Source organism: Physeter macrocephalus, chromosome 16 (assembly GCF_002837175.3).
Source record: "Physeter macrocephalus isolate SW-GA chromosome 16, ASM283717v5, whole genome shotgun sequence".
Lineage (NCBI taxonomy): Eukaryota > Metazoa > Chordata > Mammalia > Artiodactyla > Physeteridae > Physeter > Physeter macrocephalus.
In genome coordinates, this window is record NC_041229.1 from 26,296,739 (window position 1) to 26,311,032 (window position 14,294).

The following is a 14,294-nucleotide window of genomic DNA, read 5'->3' on the forward strand; positions in this document are numbered from 1 at the left end:
CACATGTGGGGCTTCCCTGGTGGCGCAGTGGTTGCGCGTCCGCCTGCCGATGCAGGGGAACTGGGTTCGCGCCCCAGTCCGGGAGGATCCCACGTGCCGCGGAGCGGCTGGGCCCGTGAGCCATGGCCGCTGGGCCTGCGCGTCTGGAGCCTGTGCTCCGCGACGGGAGAGGCCACAGCAGAGGGAGGCCTGCATACCACACACACACAAAAACAACAAACAAACAAACAAACAAAAAAAAGGACACATATACCCCAATGTTCATTGCAGCACTATTTACAATAGCCAGGTCATGGAAGCAACCTAAATGCCCATCGACAGACGATTGGATAAAGAAGTTGTGGTACATATATACAATGGAATATTACTCAGCCATAAAAAGGAACGTAATTGAGTCATTTGTTGAGATGTGGATGGATCTAGATACTGTCATACAGAGTGAAGTATGTCAGAAAGAGAAAAACAAATATCATATATTGATGCATGTATGTGGAACCTAGAAAAATGGTACAGATGAACCGGTTTGCAGGGCAGAAGTTGAGACACAGATGTAGAGAACAAACGTATGGACAGCGAGGGCGGAAAACCGCGGTGGGGTGGGGATGGTGGTGTGCTAAATTGGGCGATTGGGACTGACATGTATACACTGATGTGTATAAAATTGATGACTAATAAGAAACTGCAGTATAAACAAAAAACAGAAAAAACAACTAATACTAAACTTTCTTTGGGTTATTTGTATGGAAATATGTTAACATAAATGTTTCAGACGTTACATGAAATTTCTAAAAATCTTATATGTTCTGGTATAATGTTATAAGTCATAATTCTAGTTATTACTTTAAAATGTATATTTCAGAAATAAGAAAAAAAACCAATAAGACATGCAGATGACCAACAGGCACAGGAAAAGATACTCAAGGTTGCTAATTATTAGAGAAATGCAAATCAAGAGTACAATGAGGTACCACCTCACACCAGTCAGAATGGCCATCACTGAAAAATCTACAAGTAAAAAATGCTGGACAGGGTGTGGAGAAATGGGAACCCTCCTACACTGTTAATGAGAATGTAAATTGGTGCAGCCACTACAGAAAACAGTATGGAGGTTCCTCACAAAACTGAAAATAGAGTTGCCATATGATGCAGCAATCCCAGTCCTGGGCATGTATCTGGACAAAACTGTAATTTGAAATGATATATGCACCCCTATGTTCACAGAAGCACTATTTACAATAGCCAAGACACGGAAGCAACCTAACTGTCCACTGACAGATGAATGGATAAAGAAGATGCAGTATATTTATACAATGGAATACTACTTAGCCATCGAAGAATGAAATAAAGCCATTTGCAGCAACATGGATGCACCAAGAAATTATCATACTAAGTGAAGCAAGTCAAAATGAGAATGACAAACACCATATGATATCACTTATATGTGGAATCTAAACTATGACACAAATGAACTTATTTATGAAACAGAAAGAGACTCATAGACATGGAGAACAGACTTGTCATTGCCAAGGGGGAGGGGGTATTGGGGGGGGATAGATGGTGATTTGGGGATTAGCAGATCCAAACTATTATATATAGACTGGATAAACAACAAGGTCCTACTGTACAGCACGGGGACCTATATTCAATATTCTATAATAAACCATAATGGAAAATAATATGAAAAAGAAAAAAAGAAAACTATGGGGAACAAAATCAAGGACATTCATAAAACAAATATTTCAATTATTTTCTGATTGCTTACAATATGCCAAGCATTACCCTAGACACTATATATATGAACTGAAATAGCCCTTGTCCTAAACACTAAAAAGTTCAACTTCTAAAGGGTAAGAGAAATAAGCAAACCAACAATTACAAGTGCTGATGGTTTTTCACTAAAGCCAAAAAGATGTTCATAGATCACTGATTCAGGAGATTTACCCTATTCGTACAATCTAACATTTCTAACAAATAAGCTAAGTAATGAAAGAACAATGTTCAATGCTCTATGAGTGGGATTTTCTTTTCTCTGAAAGGGAAAAATTTCTATCAGAAGAAGTATTTCAGGATTTTCCTCTAAAGTATCAGCACATTTCTTTGTTGTAGTAAACAACTTTGTACTTTCATTTTTTAACAAACTACTTTGAAAGGTAGATAAACCAAGGCGCTGACCCTGAGAGAATAAATGAGTTTAATGGCATTCTTTGAATTCTCTGAAAGAGAATTCTTTCAGAATTGTTGGCAAAGCTTTGTTTTACATATATGCCTAGTAAAGCTTTAACTAAATGTGCAAGTGCCCTATCTCTGCAGAGAAGAATGAAATTTTCTTTTCTGGTCAGAGAATCCTTAGGAGATAAGAACCTGCTGTATAGCACAGGGAACTCTACTCAGTATTCTGTAATGGCCTATATGGGAAAAGAATCTAAATAAAAAGTGGTTATATGTATATGTATAACTGATTCACACTGCTGTACACCTGAAACTAACACAACACTGTAAATCAACTATACTCCAAATAAATAAATAAATAAATAATATGTGTAACAAAATAAATAAATAAATAAATAAAAAGTGACAACCTACAGGTATAGTTGCAGAAATTGCAGAAAGATCCCCTTCCCTGGCCACCTTGTATAGCTGTCTCTCCCACGTTACATCCACACACCACCATCCCCAAAAGAAAAACACTGCTGATACCTGAAATTCCTATAATTATCACTCCATTCGTTTGTATGAATTTAATAGGTGCTTTTCCACAGTTAAACTGTGAACATCCTAGGGGTGGGGGAATTGGAGGAAGGTGGTCAAAATGTACAAACTTCCAGTTACAAGACAAATAAGTACTAGACATGTAATGCATAACATGATGACTATAGTTAACACACTGTATAATATACAGGAAAACTGTTAAGAAAGTAGATCCTAAGAGTTCTCATCACAATGATTTTTTCTTTTCTTTTTATTATATCTATATGAGATGATGGATGTTAACTAAACCTGTTGTGATAATCATTTCACAACATATGTAAATCAAATCACCATGCTCTACACTGAGCAGTGATGTATGTCAATTATCTCTCAATAAAACTAGGAAAAAATGTTAAAAAAAAAAAAGAATCCATAGAATAAAAACCTTTCTATTTGAAGCTTCAAAGGGCTATACAGTTTCCAAAAGAGACTCACAAATAGAAATTCTACTTTGAATACAACTTTGAATTCTACTTCCCTGAGTTATGAGATACAATGCTCAAAAGCTAGGAGGAGCTGAAAAACATAAAGAAATCAGTAATGGTATAGAGATATATGCTCAAGGGTGAGATTATAGTCTGTCAGTACTCTACAATATCCTTAGAACAGTAGAAGAAATGTTATTTAATAGAAGATCTGCTTCAATTTTTTCAGATGAACTGCTTTCAATTTCAAGAATCCCCTGAAATTCAGCCACAGTTTTAGAACCCTCTCATATAAAGTGACAAGAATCAAAAAAGAGATAGGTATAACAAGAATACAAATATATATAATTTGAAAAGACAAATTCCGCAGAGAATATTTTTAAAGTCTTTAAGTTTCAAAAGAGGAAAAGGTTACAACTGTTCAAAAGGATGAGAAAAAAAGACTTCATAATGGAGTAAAGACAAAATGAAAAGTGGATAGCCTCAAGAGGGTGATATCCAGCACAGATAATTAATAGCATTATGTAAATGTCAAAGAAACATGTAGGTTACGTATAAAAAAGCTTTGGAGGTAAGGCTGGAAAATGGGGTTATACTTTGGAAGAATATACTGCAGGAAGATCTAGTACTTAATATAGTTAGCACTAAGAAACCACATAGGGCTTCCCTGGTGGCGCAGTGGTTGGGAGCCCGCCTGCTGATGCAGGGGATACGGGTTCGTGCCCCGGTCCTGGAAGATCCCACATGCCGTGGAGCGGCTGGGCCCGTGAGCCATGGCCGCTGGGCCTGCGCGTCCGGAGCCTGTGCTCCACAACGGGAGAGGCCACAACAGTGAGAGGCCCACGTACCGCAAAAAAAAAAAAAAAAGAAACCACATAAAAGTTTCACAGTACAAAAGTTATGACCACAAAGACACTTGAAAAAATAAATCTGGCAAAAGTGTACATAGTATAACTAGTTTTAGCTATACTCTTTTAGTCCCTACTTTTTAATTCTACTTATAGTTTCCCATTCTCAATTCCTTAATCTGTACAAGAAACTCCAAATTATCCACTTTTTAAAAACATGACTAGCACAACTTAGTAAAAACAGCCTATTTCATAAATATATTCTCTGTACTATTATCTAAGTCATTAATAATTGAAGCTTGAAAAAATTCTATGAAACCTGATTTCAGAGATTCTCACCTCTTCTCACACTACCATTAAATTATATAAATTAATCTTTGAGAATAGTCCTTTAAAATCAGTTATAAACCACTCTATAAACCTCTCAACACTGTAATGCAACCAAACCAATCCTTTGCCTTTTTCTATCTACATTTACTCCTGTGGTGACTTCATGCAGTATCGTGAATTTAAACACCATTTATATGTTAATAACGCCCAAATTTCTATTTCTAGTTCAGGTTTCTCTCAACTCCCAACTATATCCACCTGCCTACTTGATAGCTCTACTTGTTTCATATCTAAAAGACATCCAATCTCAATATACTCAAAACAGAACTTCCAATCTTTGCTCCAAACCTACTCTTTCTCCCACACCTCAAATAATGGCCATTCTAGTCTTCTAGCTGCTCAGGCAAAAATCTCTGGAGTCTACTCTTCCTCTTAATTCATATTCCCCTCCCATCTAAACCATCATAAAAATCCTGTCTGCTCTCCTTCAAAATATACACAGAAAACATTTATGCATATAAAAAATTTAATCACTTCTAACCATCTCTTCAGCTACTATCTTGGTCAAGTCCACTATCGTTTCTTGTATATATTATGGCAAAAGCTTAACTAGACCCTGTGTCTGACCTTATTCTCCCCCAATCTACTCTTAACAAAGAAGCCAGGATGGTCCTGTCAAAATACATTTTCTGCTCAAAAATCTTAAATAGCTTTACCTCTCACCCAGAATAAAAACGTATTGGGTTGGTCAAAAAGTTCATTCGGATTTTTCCATAAGATGGTACGAAAACCCAAACGAACTTCTTGGCCAACCCAATACTTCCTTACTATGACTTTTAAGCTTAATATGATCTGGCCTCCCACAATCTCTCTAATCTGGATCTTCTACTTTCCTCTCTTTCATTCATTCCACTCCAACAACACTGGTCTCCTTGCTGTTCTTCCTACACATTGGACACATGTCCAATCTTTGGAACTTTAAATTCTCTGTTATTTAGTCCACAGCGCTCTTCACTCAGATCCACAAAGATCACTGTTTAACTTCCTTCAAGTCTTTGTATCAATGTCACTTTTTTTTTTTTTTTTTTTTTGGTGGTATGCGGGCCTCCCTCTGCTGTGGCCTCTCCCGTTGCGGAGCACAGGCTCCGGACGCGCAGGCCCAGCGGCCATGGCCCACGGGCCCAGCCGCTCCGCGGCATGCGGGATCCTCCCAAACCAGGGCGCGAACCCGGCTCCCCTGCATCGGCAGGCGGACGCGCAACCACTGTGCCACCAGGGGAGCCCTCAATGTCACTTTTTCAATGAGAATTAGCCTGTGCATCCCAAGACATACACATACACATAAACATACAGCATACCTGGCACTCAAGATTCCTACCACCCTGCCTAAGATATAGAACTTTTTTAAATTTTTATTATTTATTATCTCTCTCTTACTACCCAAATAAAACTCCATGCAGACAGGTGTTTTCATCTGTTTTACTGACCAACAGATAGGTGAATGAATCCTAGAACAAAATATTTTACATGAAATGGATATCAAATTCAAGTCTCTCATTCTGGAGGAGGAGATAATGACCTTGACTTGTGCAAGGTCAGTCAGTAAATGGCAGAGCCCAGAAAAAAACCAGATCTCCTTGGCCCTAGGCCTAGGTGCAGGCCTAGGCTTTTTTCCACCAGGACACAATGGTGGAACATAAGAGAATACATATGCAAATAAATTTTAAAAATAAGCAAACAAGCATAAATACATACAAGCACACCGACACAGACACAGACACATTTAACATTAAAATATTACCACTGCCAAGTAGAAATATTATACAAGGTAACTGGCTACCTATAAACAAACTTTTATTACTTACCTCTACCCCAGATTTTTTTGATGATATCTGCGTTACGGTGTCTTCGAATTTATTTGCCTTGTCAAGTTGGGCTTTAAGTTGTTCAGCTAATTCCTTCAAATAGAAAGACAAGAAAAATAGGTGTGATAACATAGCTTCTTCATTCGTAGAATATTTCAAATTCACATAACAATAGGGAAAACAGCATAGCAAACATCCAAGTAGCTCTCACCTAAATCTAGTTACCAACTCACAGCCTAGTATATTACTTTTTAATGAACTCATCTGGGTAACAAAATTCTCAAATACCTGTAGAAATTGGTTATGCTTTGAAGGTAAATAATTACAAGGACATATATTTTAGGGAAGATAGGGAAATGAAAGAAATACATAACCTTAAGAATGGCATTTTTATAATTCCTTAGATATTATACACTTCCAATACTCAGAATTTCAGTTATTTGTAAAAAGAAAGCCATCACTTACCTTCTTTATTGTTAAGTAATTTAGATAAAAATTCTGAATGTATTTCATTTTTACTCTAGGAAATCTATAAAAATTTATATTACAAAACTGACATATAAAGCAATAAATCACAATGAAATAAATTAAATAAACAGAATTATATGACAAGCAAAGACAGCATTCTCCACTGCAGTGGTTCCATGAACACAGAACACTTCTTTTTTTTTGCGGTATGCGGGCCTCTCACTGTTGTGGCCTCTCCCATTGCGGAGCACAGACTCCGGATGTGCAGGCTCAGCGGCCATGGCTCACGGGCCTAGCCGCTCCGTGGCATGTGGGATCTTCCCGCACCGGGGCACGAACCCGTGTCCCGTGCATCGGCAGGCGGACTCTCAACTACTGCGCCACCAGGGAAGCCCCAGAACACTTCTTTTAACATATGTTAACCTCTTAACTTGGTGATCTCTCTTTCACTATTTTAACTAATTTCATTGTGCTTTCAAAACTCATATGTTATTTTCTTGCTGTTGGTGGTGGTGGTGGTCTGTCTTGCTTACTAATTTCTGGGTTGAGCTTAAGTTCAGTGTTACTAGATTGCAGCAAATGCAAGATATGACTTTTATTACAGATATAAACTAATAAAAACAGAAGTTATCATGTTTGGCTAATTTTGTTCTACTAAAGAGTGTCATACTGATGGTACACCAAAACAGAACACTACTTAAGATCACTTATATTTGGATTTGAGATGCGTACGTACATATGACCATGAGGGAATCAATTTTGTCAAGACATGGAAAGCTGCCTGACTTTGTTACTCTGCCATGTGCAATGTAACAGTATTTGTATAACATAAATGTGACAATAAATAGATAGGTGCCGCTCTTACCAAATAATCCTGATTTCTATTCAATTGTGAGTTAAGTAAGTTTCAAATCACAACATTATTATGGGAATAAAGTGAGCTAATCTACACAAAAGCATTTAACACATTGTCAGGCACAAATATGTTGCCTTAAGATTTGAAAAAATGAGTTAACCATCCTTTTTATTAGCTCACTTTTAAAGTTCCTAAGTAAGGGAATTTAAGAAAGTAATACACATTCTTAACAAAATATGACTAAAAAAGGGAAAGAAGACAGTGACATCTTTATCTCCCTCAAATACGCTCAATAAGTTATAAATACAATAATAAAGCAAATATCCAAGTTAAAAAGAAAATTAAAAAGCATTTAGTTCCCTAGAATCTTAAATTTCAGAAATTTGACAAATTACATAATTTACTTAGAAGTAGACAGTACTGTTCTTAGAAGTGTTCAATAATTTCTTCAAAGAATCAATAAGCAGCAGTTATTTTCAAAGTGTGCTACATCCACATAGCTAAGGAACTTCCAAAATTACTTGTAAGAAGTTAAATATTTAGCAATTATTCTCCAAAAGAACAACATATAAGTCTTACCATATTTCCCATCATCTCTGCCTTGATAATCTTGGCTCCCAACTTGTTCTTCTCATCAACACTCAAGATGTGGATAGAGTCATCCACTGAACTACTCCTGTTTGAACAGGACAGATTAAGAGCATATGAAATACAGGTACATATTAACAACAAGTAAGTTGTTGCAAGTAACATCACCAATATTCAAATGTTAGTTTAATTGACCTTAACAAAGCATTCAGCACAAATAGATAATGATTCTAGTACATTAAATAAATAAATAACCTTCAGTGCTCCACCATAAATCAGTACTTAAAGATTCTATGTTACAATGCCATGATGGACTATGGCAGTAATAACAACTGACCAAAGATCCAGTAGCAATGAGAAAAATATGTCAGCTATTCTTTATTACTTAATATTCCTATACTCATTCTAAAAAAGAAACAAACAAAAATTAAAATACTAGAATCAGGCCATAACTCTACACAGCTAGGGAAACTCTTCTCATTCAATGTGATAAATTACTGATAATCTAAGAAACTATAATCAGGAAATTACATTTAACTGCATTTAAAGAATAAAAACAGTGACCATGTGCTCTTGCAAAAGTCAACCCAGAATTAGACAACATAAACTAATTTACAACTAATATCACATGTGAAACCTATACTGTGGAAGCCTCACAGAAGAAAAGAGAAATTTCCAGCCAAGGTCAGATTCCTGGCATATACAAAGTTGTCCCAACTTACTGCCTTAAGAAAGATTTGACACTACAGTGCAGGGAGGGTGAACCCAAGCAGAGCATAAAGGACTCCTTAATGAGAGAGACAAAGCTAAGAGTCCAAGGCAGCTAGAGAGGGGAGAGCTACACAGTGAAAGAATCCCAGAGAAGTGCAGAGAGTTCCCATTGAGTATTCAGCAAGACACTAGCTGGAGTCAGGGAAAGAACTATCCCAAAGGGTTAAAGGAAGAGTATTCAGCACTCCTGATAATAGAGCCTGGTCCTACAAGTCAGACTAGGAAAATTCATAATTCTGCAAGCACTGGGTAGAATATTAAGGGTCTTGCTTCATTTGTGGGAAATGAGTCCTAGACTAAATACTGCTCTCAGCCCACCTAACAAATATTAAAAGCAGGAGTCAAAAGGACCAAACAGTCTCCAATTAAGTTAACTATGTCCCAAAATAAAGCTCAAGAATACTTACAGGAATGCAAAAATATCCAGCACTCACAAAGTAAAATTCACAATATCTAGCATACAATTAAAGATTATCAGACATGCAAAGATGTAGAAAAGTAAAACCCATAATTAGGAGAAAAAGCTATCAATCAAACCAAGAACTGACACAGATGTAAGAAACAGCAGACAAGGGCATCAAAAGTTATTATTATAAATTTATTCCATATGTTCAAAAAGTTAGAGACAACTAAGATACAAAATAGATAAGAATTTAGTTTCTACAAGTGAAAATTACAATGTCTGAGATTAAAAAATACACTGAAAAGGATTAATGTAAGATTAGACTGCAAAAGAAAAAAATCAGTTAACTTGAAGCACTAGAAACTATGCAAAATGAAACACACAGAGAAAAAGAATTTTAAAAATGGAAAAGAACAACAGAGAGCTATGGGACAACCTTAAATACCCTACTATTCATGCCACTGGAGTCCCTGAAAGAAATGGGAGACAGAAGAAACAAAGGCCAAAATTTACCAAATATGTTGAAAACTAAAAAATTTCCATATCCAAGAAGCTCACAGAATTCCAAGTACAAAAAACAAGACAAACAAAAAAACTACCTGAAAAAAACCACAGCAAGGCACATCATAATCAAATTGCTCAAAACTAGTGATAAGGAGAACATTTCAGAGCAGCCATAGGAGGAAAAAAAAGACAGTTATGCACATAGAAACAAAGGAAAGTATGACAGCAGATTTCTCATCAGAAAAAATGTAAGCAAGAAGAGAGTGGCAATATCTTTAAAGTACTTTAAAATGCCAACCTAGAATTCTATATCAAATGAAAATATCTTTTTAAAAAAAGTGAAATGAAGAGTTTTTCAGACATAAAAAGCTGAAAGAATATTAAAGAAAAGCCTTCAGGCAGAAGAAAAATTATACCAGACTGAAATATGGATAAACCCAAAGGAAGGAAGAGCAATAGAAATGATGACTACAAGAGTAAATATTTAATACTTGTTTATTATTACCTAAATCTCTTTAAGGTAACTATTTAAACAAAAAATAACAACAGTGGTTTATAACAAATATAAGTAAACTGTATGACACACTAACAAAAAGGACAGGATGGGGAGAAATGTAAATAAACTATTGTAAAGTTCTTATACAGGAGTGGCATAATATCACTTGAAAGTAGATAAGTTAAAGATGTATGCTGTCAAAGCTAAAGAAATCATTAAAATAACGAAAAGTATACAACTAAAGAAATGAAATGGAATCATAAAAATACTCAATCCAAAAGAAGACAGATAAAGAAGAAAAAGAGACTGAGACTTCCCTGGTGGTCCAGTGGTTAAGACTCCATGCTCCCAATGAAGGGGGCCAGGGATCGATCCCTAGTCAGGGGACTAGATCCTGCATGCTGCAACTAAAAGCCCGCCTGTCACAACTACAGTTCTTACGTTGTATTCACCTTCTTCTCTTTATCCTGAATACTTTAGGGTAAACCAAATCCTTTCTGGAACAAGATGGGAAGGAAGGAAGGGAGAAAGGGAGGAAGAGAGAGAGGGAGGAAGGAAGGAAGGGAGGGAGGGAGGAAGGAAGGAAGGGAGGGAGGGAGGGAGGAAGGAAGGAAGGAAATATTTTTTAAAAAGAAGAAAAAGAATAAAAAACAGATAAGACAAAGAGAAAACAAACAGGAAAATTCCAGATTTGAACCTAATTATATCACAATATACATAAATGGTCTAAACACCTGAATTAAAGGCAGAAATCATCAGATGGATACAAAAGCAAAACTCAACTACAAGAAATGCACTATAAAGACATAAATGTTAAACATAAAATGATGGAAGAAGATGTAACATGTTTTAACACTAGTCAAAAGAAAGCTGAAGAGGTTTACTAAATATCAAATTAGATTACAGAGCAAAAAGTATTGCCAGGGACAAAGAAAGTCATTTCATATGAAAAAGAAGTCAATCCATCAAGAGTACAGAATAATCCATAAATATTGATGCACCTAATAACAGAGCAACAAAATACATAAAGCAAAAACTGACAGAATTCCAGAGAAATAGACAAATCTACAATTATAGTTGTTGATTTCAAGACCCCACTCTCAATACTTGATAGAATAAGTAAAGAGAAAATCAGCAAGGATATGGAAGACCTGAATAACACTAGCAACTAATATGACCTAATCAACATTCACAGAATACTACACCCAACAACAGAATACTACACCCAACAACAGAATACACGTTCTTTTCAAGTGCATATAAAACATTTACCAAATAGACGATATCCTGAGCCATAAAACAAGATTCAATAAATACAAAGGGATTCAAGCCATACAAAGTAAGTTCTCTGACCACAGTGAAATTAAATTAGAAATTACCAAAGACATCTGCAAAAATCCTCAACTATTTGGAAACTAATTAAACTAACTAGTTAAACTAAAAAATTAGTTAAACTAATTTAGCACACATGTAAATAACCTATGTGTCAAGAACAAAATCAAAGAGAAATTTTAAAGTATTTTCAACTGAATAAAAATATAAACACAACATATCAGAATTTGTGGGATGCTGCTAAAGCATTACTTACAAGGAAATTTATAACACTAAATACTTCTATTAGAAAAGAAGATCTCAAATCAATGATATCAGCTTACAACTGAAGAAAGCAGAAAAAGAACAAATTAAATCCAAAGCAGAATATAAGAAGTAATAAAAATCAAAGTGGAAATAAATAAAAAACAGAAACAGTAAAGAAATTCAATGAAACCAAAAACTGGTTAAGACAATCAGTAAAACTGATAAACTTCTAGCCTGACAGATCCGGAAAAAAAAAAAAGATACAAATTACCAATAAAAAAATGATAGAAGCAAAATGAACACACATTCTAAGCACTTTACGAAAAGCCATCTGGAAGGCAAATAAGCACCTGAAGAGATGTTCAACAACAACAGTCATTAGGGGAACACAAAACCATGAGATACTGCTACACATCCTCTAGAAGAGTGAAAATTAAAAAGACTGACTATTCCAAGTTCCTGCAAGAAGGCAGAGGAATTGGAAGTCTAAGACACTGCTGGTGGTAGTGTAAAATGATACAACCACTTGGTAAAACAGTTTGGCAGTTTCTTAAAATTTAAATATATAGTTATCATATGATCTAGCCATTCTTCTCCTAGGTATTTACTCAAGAGAAAAGAAAGTGTATGTTCATACTAAGACTTGAACATGAATGTTCAAAGAAGCTTTATTTATAGCAGCCAAAAACTAAAAACATTCTAAATGTCCACCAGCAGGTGAATGGGAAAACAAATTGGGGTACAATATATCTGCTAATGGCATGCTATCCATCAACAAAAAGGAACGAACTATTGTTACATGCAAGAACATGGATGAAATTCAAATAATCATGCTGAATGAAAGAAGCCAGCCAGAGCAGAAAAAAGTGTATAAGGTATGAGGTATGATCCCATTTATATAAAACTCTAGAAAATACAAACCAGTCTATAATTTAAAAAAAAAATAAGTAGTTGTCTAGGGGTGTTGCTAGAGTGTGTGGAGAGGCAGGAGGGATGATTATGAAAGGTCACGAGGAAACTTTTGGGGGTGATGGTTTTATTAGAATATACACATTTCAAAAACTTACCAAATTGTACACTTTATATATATATATATGCAGTTTGTACATATGTAGTTTTATGTAGATTATACTTCAATAAATTGTTGTTTTTAAAAACCCTCAAAGGGAGTGGTAAAAAAAATTTAAAGCAGAAAAAAATCAGTCATAATCACAAATATTAAGAATATGTCTACGATATTACTAGTTTTCCTCCATATCTAGATTTTATACTCTATTGAAATTAACCTGAGTTTTCAACATATATTCTGAGCAAGTAAATAGCAAAACATACAAAGAGCTCAAAATCAAAACTTTAACAACCATATGAGGAAATTATATTTAAATACTGAATTCCTTTTGGGCAAAAAAAAATCTGTTACTAGAGAGCATTTGAGTTTTGTTTTTTTTTTAAAGACATTAATCTCTGTAGGAAATCAAAAAAAAAAATTTCTACTCATATTGGTGAAAGGAAAGGCAATACTATGGTGCTTAGACTAAGAAATGTAAAATATTTCAGGTAAAGCACCATTAGAAAAAACATATTTTTGTTCGCTCTCAAGTTCCTTCAGTCTACATTTTTAAAACCAATGCAGTGGGGACCCTGCAGTCGTGTAAGCAGAACGTTATTCATTTTTATATGCTTTAATAAAAGATATTGCTTGCATCATTAGTTGTACATTTTTTGTATAGAAAATATTTTTCAGTAACTGTTTTCAAATTAAATTCTGAGGTATACATCATTTTTATTGTATTGTAAATGTAATTTATTTGAATTTCAGGCAACCCAATAATATTTCTACAAAAATGTCAATAAACATGAGATGAATAGCAGAAGGAATTTGTCAAAGTCATATGATTTAAGTTCCAAGGAATATCTCTGATACAAAAACAACCTCCCTTGTTACTTCATTCTTTATCACACAAGACCAGATAATTTTTTTCAACTTTGAATGAGTAAAATAAACAGTCTATTTCTCTCACTTTCAGTTTCTAAGGATGACTTAAAGGAAACATGTGCACATGCAATAATTTTAAGACAATTTTATTCCAAAGGTTAATATTTTTTTGTAAAAATAAAATATGCTTATAGCACTAAGTCATAACAATGAGAGACATTTCCATTTTATGAGCTGTGTGTAAACCAAATTGTCACATTACTCTTTCTGTGTATGTGGTCCATATACAGATGAAAAGGAACACCAATATTCTGGGAACCATATGTTAAAAAATAACTGACTTGGGGGCTTCCCTGGTGGCGCAGTGGTTGCGCGTCCGCCTGCCGATGCAGGGGAACCGGGTTCGCGCCCCGGTGTGGGAGGATCCCACATGCCGCGGAGCGGCTGGGCCCGTGAGCCATGGCCGCTGAGCCTGCGC

General features: G+C 35.4%; 1 protein-coding gene across 3 annotated transcripts in view; it reads right to left on the minus strand.

The window, feature by feature from the left end:
* The window catches only part of CWF19L2 (CWF19 like cell cycle control factor 2), a 421,416-nt gene that overhangs the window by 323,703 nt on the left and 83,419 nt on the right, over positions 1–14,294 (minus strand). For all 3 annotated transcript variants that reach the window (XM_028500977.2, XM_028500978.1, XM_024115330.3), the window contains exons 9-10: positions 8,120–8,216; positions 6,217–6,309 (exon numbers count right to left, since the gene is read on the minus strand). In XM_028500977.2, the coding sequence (XP_028356778.1) occupies positions 6,217–6,309; positions 8,120–8,216 (190 nt within the window). The remainder of the gene's footprint in view (positions 1–6,216; positions 6,310–8,119; positions 8,217–14,294) is intronic.